General features: G+C 41.4%; 1 protein-coding gene across 2 annotated transcripts in view; it reads right to left on the bottom strand.

Moving 5' to 3' along the window:
• Positions 1-12,022, bottom strand: part of CARMIL1 (capping protein regulator and myosin 1 linker 1) — a 198,818-nt gene that overhangs the window by 183,981 nt on the left and 2,815 nt on the right. For both annotated transcript variants that reach the window (XM_054190029.1, XM_054190030.1), the window contains exon 2: positions 10,486-10,583. In XM_054190029.1, coding sequence (XP_054046004.1) covers positions 10,486-10,583 — 98 coding nt within the window. The remainder of the gene's footprint in view (positions 1-10,485; positions 10,584-12,022) is intronic.

The following is a 12,022-nucleotide window of genomic DNA, read 5'->3' as shown; positions in this document are numbered from 1 at the left end:
ATGTGCATCACTGCTGTATTAAGCCGCTCCTGAAGACTTTTCTTTGCATGTGGCTGAAGACTGAAACCTTGTCAGGGTAACCGGCTTTTCCAAGCTTTAGTTGACGCACCTACATAGAAGTCTAAGAAGGGTCGGCATTCAGCTTCTCCTGCAGTTTGCTTCCATGGTGTAGCTAAGCAAGTAAATGGTAGAAAAGTGGCTGTGAAATCCTTTGTGAGGGAAACAGTACAGATTGCATAAGACAACAGTTAAAATTATGCTGCGGAGTCAAATCTCTTAGAAAATGTCTTCCCAAAGCAAAGAGAAAAATATAAAACTTGGGCAACTCAGCATTGTATTCACAGATTAACTTTTAAAACTATTTTACAGCATTTTAGACTGCTCTGGCACTATCCACATCAGGTAATTGCATTTAAATTGCCATGTTATACTACAGTTCTTTACTTGTTTTGTTTTTACTTTTTTTTTTTTTTCACTTTTTTCAACCCAACAGCTCATCTACTTAGAGAGATGGAGAGAGCGATGCCAGAGGCAAGTTGTGCCCATCATACTATCTTGCTTCCCCTCAAGGCAACCGTAATTTTTGCAGTACTCTCTTGCAATGCCAGCAGTATTTTTATTATTTTCTTTACCTAAGAAAGCTGCCTTGGCAAAAGCAGAAAGAACCTACAGCCCAATTATACTAACACAGTCCCATAATGCCCAGCATAAACCAAACTGATTCCATGACACAAACAACATAGATCTAGCACAGGTTTTGATGAAATCAGACAACAAGGAAGCAGAGAACTTGGCTAGCAGGATCAGGTACAATTGTATACAGAACAAAGAAATGTATGGAAGCCATTAATATTTTTTAGCATAGCAACATTATGTTCTGTCCCCACATATTTGTGGGGATACTAAAGTCTTTGAGGATGTTTGTATTACCTCTGTAGGGAAAGGAAACATTAGTGGAGGAATACACTGTTGGGAAAATGGGGATACTAGTGTAAGAGAAGAGGTAGACTAAAAAGCAAACCCTAGTCCTGACAGTAGTTACATATAGGAAAGTTTCTGAGGACTTCCTAAAGCACAGAAGGTGGCAGGAGAGCAAAGAGGCAGATGGAAAGGTAGGAAAGGCACCATACACACAGTGTACGCAACAAGTGTACACAGCATATGTTGCTATGCTTCACAAAAAATGCAGGCGTTCCAGCACCTTGAGATGAGAGAGCAGGAAGCCCAAAGCCCAAACACTCTGCTTTTCTGACACTTGCAAGGTGCAAATGTGAACAGTGACAGAGTCAAGAAAAATGCTTGTTATATTTCAAATACATTTTCTGTGCTACACTTTTAAAAGTAATAATAATATAAAATACATATTTTAGATTTGGAATATGAAGAAGCTTACTAAGACTGCAGAAATTATTACTCAACAGCGCATCAGTACCTAACAAAGCTAGGCATTTCTTCAAATATTTACTGGCATCATCGTAAACACCGAAAGAGAAGATATTCAGTTAAAGTTGGCTGCACTAAAAATCCAACCATCTGTATTGACCTACCTTCGCTGCCCCACATCTAAGGCTCCTCAAGCTCTGCTTCAGAGTAGAAGCTCACATTCAAGGCTGTAAGTTGGTATCATTCTTAAGCACCAGGCCCAAGTGTTTGTTAAGAGATGAGCCTGTGAAATGCTTCCCCTTTATCAATAGTTTTGTATGAGTAGTTTCGGTCTTACTTAATGGCGTTGAAGGCAGAGAGGGAGAAGCCTTCATTCTAAGGTCGACCCTGAACAAACACAGCGGTGCCCCATCTCCCAGTTCAGATCAGGGTCAATGGCCATTCACTCCCCCTAATCAGATCTGGGTAGAAACAACTCAGCAGCAGCTACACCACCTTGTTTCCTCACATGCCCCAAGAATAAGTAGGTAGTCGTAACTTATCTCAAATCCCCCAGATTTCACGAAGCTCTACAAAAGCAATGGTTTGTCAAAGTTTTAGGTACAAGGGGCAGATGCTGTTCAATCAGGGAGCTGAGGATGTGTTCAAAGAAAGAGACATGTACCCAAAGTGCTTAATCCATAAAGACATGCGTCTGACAAGCATCTTTCAAGCACTTAGGAGCATGAAATGGAAATGGCTTGCTCCAAGTGACCTCAGCCTCCGAAGCCCTGGCTATTAGAGTGCTTCCAGACATCCTAACCACACTGCTGCCCACCTTGCAGGCAGCACGCTGCTAACCACCGCTTTAACTGCGGAAAGAGGGGAAAAAAAAATTAAATCCAGTCATTGACCTATGTAAAAAGCACAGAAACAAACACCACTTGAAAAAGGAATGCAGGACAGAAATCCTAAGGGGAAAATAGACCCAGCCTCTCCCCTTCTGTTTTCCATCCACAAATACACACTTTCTGAAGCCCATCCTGCTGTCACACAGGCCTTCTACTATATGCAGGGATACAAATGCCACTTGTCAGCCAAGGGAATAAACTGCACAACATCCAGCACCCACGAGCCCAGCCCACAATTTTTTTTTTTTTTTTTTTTTTTTTTTTTAAAATAAAGGTCACTTTGCAAAGAAGATCCAGAAACACAACCTGCCCAAGTGAGTGCTGCTCCTTGCTTGCCCACAGTTACTATCCTGCAGGCACCTTTGCATTAGCCACACAGGACACGTGGACCCACCTTCCCCTCTGCTAAAAGCCCACCTGTCCATCGCACTCCCAGAAGCAACTGCCCTGGTCCCAATGGGCCAGGCAACCACCTATCCCACACTCACCACAGGTGATGCGACTTCTTCTCCAAACTTTGTACCAACCAGCACAAACTTGTTTCAGTTTGCTAACATAAAAAAAAAATAAATAAAATAATCACACCCCGCAGCTATTTAGACCTTATTCTACAACCCCAAGTCCCCAAGCCAGGGTAGCTCTTCCCTCACCCAGCAGGCCAATTAATTTTCTTAGGTCTGTTTCAGGAGTGTTTGGTTATCAGAACTCTGGCTCTTATAATTAAGTTTCCAGTAGTTTGTTACCTTAAATGTTCAAATTAGGGAAGCTATCATTAACAAAAAGATATTCGTGAGTTGCCACAGAGTGGGTATTCCAGACACAGGGAGAGATTAGACAGGAACAAGGGCAGAAATCAGCTTGGGGACTATGGTAGCAGTATGAAGTGCAGTTAGCAGCGGTTATATTTAAAGAATAATTTTACATCCTGGGCCTGTAATTACTTTACACAGAATTAAATTACCACCACCACGAGAAAAAAATGAAGCAGAATTACAGGTGATCCAAAGTAAGTACTTTAATAATCAGACAAATCAGCGATGTTCACCAATTTTTCCACCACAACAATGGCTGAAGAGAGGGGCTCTGAACAACAAGCAGCATTTTTCGCAGTACGCTGTGCTAACTTTTCAATTAGCAGCCCTTGCAGACTTTCTCAAGCTTACTGCATCCTCCACACCACTTACAGTAACGTGAACCACATTCCCTGCATGAGAAGTCTTTTGTTAGAATAAGTAACTTCAGGCAGACAAAACAAGCCATGAGAGAAAAAAATAAAAAAATAGAACAAAAAGCCAACAAATGTGAACAAGGTTTTTGCATTTATATTGGTCTACCAAATACATGTTCTGTTCCCTTCCAAGCTTTCTCTTTCTTAGAGAATAAAAAAAAGCCATCAGTAGAGAAAAGTGACTGAGACAAGAAGTTGACCCTAATGTTCATTTTCTATTTTTTATTTCCAGCTTTTGGGAAATTATATGTAATAGTCAGTCTTCTGCCGCTTTTACACGCAGATTTCAATGCAAATCCTTGCTTAGGAAAGCTCCATTTCACAAGTAATGGTGGCAGGGAGTCAGGCCCTCTAGAAACAAAACTACATTAGCAAACCACTTTGGTACATTATATATTCAGCAAAAGAAGTAGAAAGAGTGTGACAGTTTTAAAAAAATGTTTTTTAATTGGGTTATGAAAAATTGACAGGAGGAAAGATCCCAGAGCCATAGTGGATTCCTGCCTCCCACCACTCCTTTTTTCCTGATAGCTGTTAGAGCTGTGAACAGAAAACCAGAAGCTGCGAAGGGTGAGATAACGTTTACATTTCCTCCTTCCAGAACACAGATAAGAATATATATGCCCGCAGGTGGGTGTGCACATGCAAAGTACATGAGACAAAGCAAAGGCAGGTACTTTCAGGGCACAGAAAGATGAGCTACCTTTTCTTACCTTTCCCTACATGTACCAGTTGCCCAAAACAAAAGAAATGGAGAGTAAGCAAGCAGCTCTTCTGATGTAACAGTAATACCATCCTTCCAAAGCGTGCAAAGAATACATTATAGAAAAACGTGTATTTATTTACAGTGTATTGTTTATAGAAAAAAGTGTATTTCCCAAAGAAAAGGGAAGCATTCCTCTCAACTTAGTTAGTTCCACTGACAGCCAGTTTCCCCTCCTAGAAGTGGAAAGATCTCAACAAAGAGGATTTCGTTTTCAACATTTGCATGCGCCATCACAGCATCAGAATGTTAGATCTTTAAATCCTCCCACCGGTTAAGAAGTAACATATATTGTATAACATAAACCTAGACTTCCGTAAAACTTGCACATAAGTTAGTATTTTTTTCAACAGTACCTACTTTGGGACTATATACAAATGCATGACTGGATTAATAAATTCTCTTTCCAGCAGTACTCATTATTTCCGTTTTCTGTAGCAATCTTATTGGCCACAGTTCAACAGTTTTTTAAGAGGCGCCTTGTAAATGTATTAAAATACATTTTCACTTATAAGTATTTTTGATTACTCTACCTCACTTCATTTAGATTTCCTGACATGAGGGATGTACCAACACCTACTTCCTTTCGTCTTCATAAACACACGCTTAAGATATATGTCATAACACTCAGTGTTCTGGGCAGAGAAGAGGAAACACCATTATTTTAAAAGAATGTCCATATTTAACATCATTATCACACACCAGCTGTCATGATATAACGTGTGAGATTGCACACATTTTATGTAAAACTAACCTTGGACAACCCTGTGAGCTTCATGCTCTTAGTGATTTAATGTAAGTGCATATTTTTAAGGCAAGACATTTGCACCTAGATAGATAAGAGAAATTCATCTCTATTTGAACAGAATATCATGGATGGATCAAGGCAAAAGATGAGCAATGGAAAACAAGTGCCAGAGCTTTTAATCCCAAAATAGTTTTGGCAGTGCAAAATATTACCGCCTCTACCCGGAGGCTGCCATCCTTACAGCTCAAAAGGCGCAGCAGCTCACACACGCTTTTCTCAGCTGCTTCGGTACAGTCAGTCAGGTTGTCCAACCAGTATTCACAGGCCACACAGACAATGAACAAGGCAGCCATAATTGCTCCATTAAAAGCAAATACAGGTAAAATTTTTTAAATAGCATTTGAGCCTTTATAAGTGAGTCTTCAGAAGCAGAACATGAAGCCTCAGACCATGTGCACAGAACAAATATAAACCTATTTGACAGGAGTCCACGAATTTTGTTTTAAAAGCCCATGGAAACACATGTCCCAAAGAAAGTGACAAGGACATACAAATTACTCCCAGTGAATCCATGTTAGGCATAGAATACATTTTGAGGAGAGCCACCCACTGAAGCAACTGTCCCAGTTCCAGAAGTAGCACTGTGATATTTTAACAGAGAGAACATAAATGACCCGGGGGAGCAGCATAACAGAAATTCCTCAGTGCGATTTCTTAATAGAGTGCTCGTGGTCACTACATCACATCACACTATTCTATGACCTTAAGGTTAGGAAAACATTAAAAAAAAACCAAACCCCAAAACAAAACAAAAAACCCATAAACAAAGGAAAAAAACCCAGACAAACCATATAGAGAGCAATTATGTGATGCCAGTATTTCCTCACTTTTGATGCCTAAAATAATATTTTGGAAAGGAAAACTAATCTCAAAGGCAACTAGACTAGGAGTATTCCCTTTTATTAATAGTAAAGAAACAAAAAGTAAGAAGAATCCTGAATTCTGGCCTGTCATGAGCCACTCCTGAAAACATTGGTATTTCATAACAAGCTGGTGAGGCATATTTAACATGTTGCTTTTATCTTACAATTTCAGCTTGTCAGTGATTACTACCAATTACAACAAATCTGACTGGAAGAAATCGCCATGGGAAATCTTCAGAACAGCACCGTACAGATACCATGAGTATTCTAGGGAGCAGGGGAGGGAGAAAGCAACACCACAAACACCAAAATTAAGAAGCCTGGTTTCCTGCCAGGGTTTGTCTGTAGGTGATAATCTGATAACCACTGAGGCCTCTGGGTTAAAAAGCAAAATACTGAATCTCTCTTATGGACAGGGCATTCTGCCTGATCCCTTGTGGTTCTAAAAGGTGGGGCCCTGAGGGGAGGGAGTAGGTGTAAAGTTTTTCTTCTTTTTCTGACTGCTTCCCACACACATACGCAAAACCGACACTATTATCGTTACAGCTGCGACCTCTACATACCCATCAGCTTGTGTTGAAACTAGAGAGAAGGTCAGAAATTATCAGCGCGAGGAGGAACGCAGCAGCCTCTCAGCATGATGCCTTAAACCTTGTCCTCCTAAGAAACCGGGTTTAAACAAAACAATCCCACAAAACCAAAGCAATCCTCGACCAGATTACAAAATAGTGACATCCTTATCTATTTTAACCCAGTAAGACTACTGTGGCAAGAACCATACTGAAGGCAAACACAGCAGGGTGTGCTCCTGCAGCAGTACTCTGCCTCTGACTGAGGGCCACCTGGAGCCAGCCAGGGTGGCTTGCCCAAGGGCTCTGCAGAAGTTTGTCTGCCTGTACCCAAGGCCAGCTCTGACATGGTGCAGATGTATGACCCAAAAAGCTGTGAGAAGCCTTGACTGGGGTTCCCCATATTGCTCCGGAGCTCCGGCACTTGGCCCCAGACAGAACAAAGCCACAGCTACGCCCGTGTCCATCTATTTTCTCAGCTGAGCCTGTCCCACTGATCCGACTCTCTGGCTTGACCTTGGGTCTCACTACAGCCCAGACAGCGATCACCAGAGCACGGCTGTCCCCGGCTGCCACCAGTGGGCTCTGCTTACCTCGCTGGCCATCGGGGAGGCCCACGATGCCTGCCCCCCTTGCCCCATGGGGCAGCTCCTCCTCGGTGTCTTGTCGCCATTCAAGGTTTCCTCTACACCTGAGTGTTTCCTTGCTCTCCCTAATGGCAGCTTTGCTGTGTTACAGTATAAAGAAGACTTGGATAGGGCTGGGGTTTGGTCCTAATTGCTCAAAAAACTGATCTTCTGCCCATTCAAGCTGGTTACCAGTTTGCTGCCTGCATACCTGAGGCCTGGTACCAGCAGACCAGAGGCAGCTGAGCAACTCGCCACGTTTACTGGTTTGCATCATTATGACTAATTGAAAAACTAAGTAACTGCAAATTGAGATTACTGAGATGGCAAGCTCGTTGTGCAGACTGAAAAGAAAGAAAAATACTGTCTTACATCAAAACCTAGTCATAATTTCCAAACTCTGGCACCCAGAGCTGAGATCCTAAAGCACCTTATGGCAAGCATGCACTTTACCCACCAATTTCACCACTTTAACATAGGGACCTTATTTCAAGCAACACAATTTTTTTTGCACTGTTTTTTCTTTAGTCTCAGATTCCAATTTCCACCTTAATTATCAGAGGAATTTCCTAGAGCAGAGTGACTTTAGTAGATGGTTATATCCAGATTCTAGTACTCTGGACCTTGAATACACTGGGAACAACAGGGCCAGAAGTCAAGTGTTTTTATAGTTACCTGCGAAGTGCAGTCATTTCTAAATGATCTCCCTTTCTCAAAGTGGTACTGATTTTGCTGGATTTTACTAGGAAGGAAGGATGAGAGATCATTTAATTAAAGAGCAGATTTGGGTGCCAGGGCCCAGTGCCAACCCCTGCGATCAACCTCCTCTAAAACCTTGAGCACATTCCACCACGGCTCTGGGGTTAGCTAGACTGAAAGTAACTGGTATTTTGTGCTGGACCCAGTGCATACTACCTCATTTGCTTGTAAACACCCAACTACTAATAAAATTTAAACTAAAATCTCAAAATAATTCATTGGCACACGAGCACTCAAGAGACCATGCTCAGAAGAAGATTAACATTTCAAAACTAAGCCCTCGGGAGTCAAGGAGTGCTGGCATGAAGGTTGCATGTGCAATCACATTTGAGCCCTCTGGTGCATGCACGTAAGGATATAGTCTTTAATTACTCAATTGCGTTTGCGCCAACGCTTCATTCAGCATTCAGTTTGACATGCTCACCCAAGGCATAGCAATTCAGTATTCAGTTTTACCTGCCCTGGTCAGAATGTGGCCAGATGCATTATTTACTGAATATTGCTAAGTCCCATCTTGAAGTACAAAAATTCTTAATTTTGTTGGCAGCTTTCCTGTGCCATACAGCATTAAGCACCTGCATATCTCTGAAGCAAGGTTATTTATTTTCAGCATCACTCTTTTGGTAAGAGGAGGGTATATCTCCTCTACTTGACAGGTAAGAAGTGAGACTGCGTAGACACAGTAAGGCCAAAAAGTCTCCACTAATTTGAGGTACTCGGCTTAAGGTGTCGCTGGTGTCATTTTTTTCAGAGCACTCTGCATTTCAGAGAACTCTTCATCCTCAAAAGGAACCTCAGCCTCCACTGGCCTCTGCCACAGCAGACAATACTCGACAGTTTTGCAATACATACCCACATGCAATTAGAGAAATGTTGTAAAAACTCATCATTAGTGATTTGTACAGCTTCACAGGGTAGTTTCCTTTTTTGGCAGAAGAAAACACAAAATCCAACCCCAGCAGTCAACAGTCAATTTCTCTAACCATGAAAACATCCTCTTTTTTTTTTTGCCATATAAATCCTCCACATTTCTGCATCAAAGAATAAATGGTTCTACCAGACAACACCCCTGCCAGCAATTCACCCCCTTGAAAGCCTCATGCTGTGCACTGAAGACAACATGCACGCACACAAGAAGTGCTCACTAACTTGTGAGCCCCTTAAAGAGGTTCTCTCCCTTTCAGTTCCTCTTCAGTCATAAAAGGTAGAAGTCCCCCACCTGGGAGTTCAGAAGATTAAAGAGAGAAAAAAAAATAAAATCCAAGTCATCGCATTTAGGCACTGCTGCTGAGTAGTACCTCCCTCAGAAACTTCACTGGCACTTCAAAGCTTGAAATGCTTTTGGTCCCTTCAGATCGGAACACTATTTCAGTATTTCCACAATCTATTTCACTATTGAGAACTGTAATGGTTCTGTGTAAGTCAGTAGGTCAATCAAGTGTTACTGCTTCAGTGAAACTGTCAGCCTTCCCTATAAATATGGTGTTCAAATAAATAGAGACAATCAATCAACATTCACATACTCTACCTATTTCCAGTATAGAAATACAAACTGTAAACACAGGAGCTACATATAACATGGATAGATATTATGCAGAAAATATTTCAAATTCTTTAAGTAGCTGCTCTCAATGAAAAGTAAACCATTACCAACAGCTTTACTGCCCAGGGATATGCAACATGTACTTCATGAAGATAATTCAGAACTGATTAATAAGCTGCGGTTTTTAAAGACAAAATAAAATATCTCATGGGGCACGCACCTAGAATCGGCTTTGGCAATGAAACTTTCAACTATGCAATAGCATTTTTACTGACACAAAGCACCAAATCTCAAATATCTTGCAAAATATGATAGCAGCACTGTAGTTATTTGTGTTTGTTATTCTAGTTGTCCTGATAGAGGGGTATCAAAAGAACAAAGAAATAAAGTTCCAAGCATACCACCTCATTACTACAGCTTTTTTCTTATCAAGAGAGGCCAGAAAAACTATTCTCAAGAAAACAGGAAAGCATACTTAAGTGAGATTAATTTGACACTTTCCTCCACTACAGTTTTAGGAATGACAATGGAGGATCCCACACATTAAGCATTTCTTTTAAAATGCATACGTATGACTTAACAAAGAATAATAAAAAGTACAAATAGTCATTTAAGTTCAAAAAGCACAAGTTTTACTGTTACTCTTCACTGCATAACAGCCTCAGAAGATTCTCAAAAGATAAGTAATTCTCCCTGCTTCATTTTGCATTTCTTGTCCACTGAAAATTCCTACAGATGTAAAAGGGAAACCTAAGCAGCAAAAGCAGCAAATTACTTTAGAACAGGTTCTAATAACAGCTTGCTTGAGCATCAGTCCACAACACAATACCCTAAACTCTGAAGAATAACTCAGTGATAAACATGTATGTACATGTACACATCTGCGCATGAACTTGCTATGCAGGCTGGCAAGAAAGTAGGAAAATAAGCAATACGCGTATCTTATGGCACGCACAAAGTTCAAAGAATCCTTCCAGAGGCGAATTAATGCCTTCTGAAAATATACTGTCTTTTCTTTCACGTATGTAATCAGAGTCATTCTATCATACTTACAAGTATTTTGTTATCCACTTTATCTCCCTTGGTTTCCAGCTTTACTTTCTTCTTGACAGAAATTTTAATTTTCCTCCCAATAACATCCCTGACGCTTTCTGAAATAAAAAAAAATACCTTAATTAAATACCTTCAATATCAAAATGAGAAGGGAACAGATATCACTGTCAATTTTTCAGGAAGACTCAGAGTTATGTTGTTCAACCGCTTGCACTCATGGAAGTCTCAAGCACACACACCAGCGCTAAACACAACCTAACCCAAGTAGAATTTTTGTAAGTATGTCATCTACACAACAGTTTATGTCTACTATGATAGGATTATCGATTTCATATGCCAGGATTCTAAACATAATTTGATACTTCTTTCCAGCACTACTTACACATCAAAAACATTCCCAAGACAACCCTCAGCACTGCTTAGCTCTCTGGGAAAATACAACGAATTCCTCACCTGCTTTTATTTGTACGTGAAAGTTTGCTAAAGCCAATTAGCTTCTTGCATTGCAGAAATTTTAGCCTGTTGTTGTTAATATCAGGGAGGCTAAATGGGTCCGATAATGGAAAAGCCAGTGTTCGCACATTTTGCACTCTACACATTTAATGTTGCAAAGCAAATCAAGCAGACTTCCAGATACTACAGCCAGACAGCTATGCAGTGGATGCTATGGAAGGCAACGCTGGTCTGGGTCCAAGTCTCAACGACAATGTAGCCACCTCATGGTGCCAACACCAAAGTTACATTGATAGCCATAATGTTTTAATACTTAAGAGGCATACACGTGTATACGCGGTCTCTGCCAAGAAGCAAATGAACCAGCCTCTCCCCTAAAGGTTTCCATCCTGGCCTGAAAGGAAAGAGTACACAGGGAACCATGTCGGAAAGCTTATACAACTACTGACACTGATGTAATTGGGAGATAAACAGAGGAGTTCATCTAGAAGAGCCAATTTGGCACCTTCCGTAAATTTCACTCCCCAGCCCCCACAGAAAAGGAATGAGAAAGGAATCTTTTAAACACATTAACCTATTTCCAACACTACAACTGGCATCTGTAAAGGGCAAGTCTCCACCCTCCCCAGACATTAATATGCACTAGGGCAAAGTGTAAGTTTAAAGGCTAAAATTGAAGATAATGGGCTCTTCCCAAGGCTTTTAATTATAGCACTGTGTATAGCACTTCTCTGCACAATTTTCGTCTGGTAGCCAGCATGTGTTAGCACAAACAACACACCATTTATTAAGCCTGGACGTTTAGCCCAGGCCACAGTGTTCTGCCTGCAGGGCAGGAGGGTGTGCAAGTCAGAAATGCGCCTGGTCGGAGTCACTCTCCACCAGAAAGAGCTCTTTCTGCAGAATCGGCATGTTTTCCCCAGGAATTTTAATTTTCCTATCAGGAAACAAAAGCTCCTCGGTAGCAGCGGCTTGCCCAGCCAGAAGCCTGCCCCAAGCCACGGGCAGCCCCGTGGCAGACGGCCAGCGCGGCCGGCTCCCCGGGCAACCACTTGGTCAGGAGCCAGGCTGCAAGCTCTCTGAG

This window comes from Rissa tridactyla, chromosome 2 (genome assembly GCF_028500815.1).
Source record: "Rissa tridactyla isolate bRisTri1 chromosome 2, bRisTri1.patW.cur.20221130, whole genome shotgun sequence".
Lineage (NCBI taxonomy): Eukaryota > Metazoa > Chordata > Aves > Charadriiformes > Laridae > Rissa > Rissa tridactyla.
The sequence above is the reverse complement of the archived record's forward strand: the minus strand, read 5'-3'. Positions and strand labels throughout refer to the sequence as shown.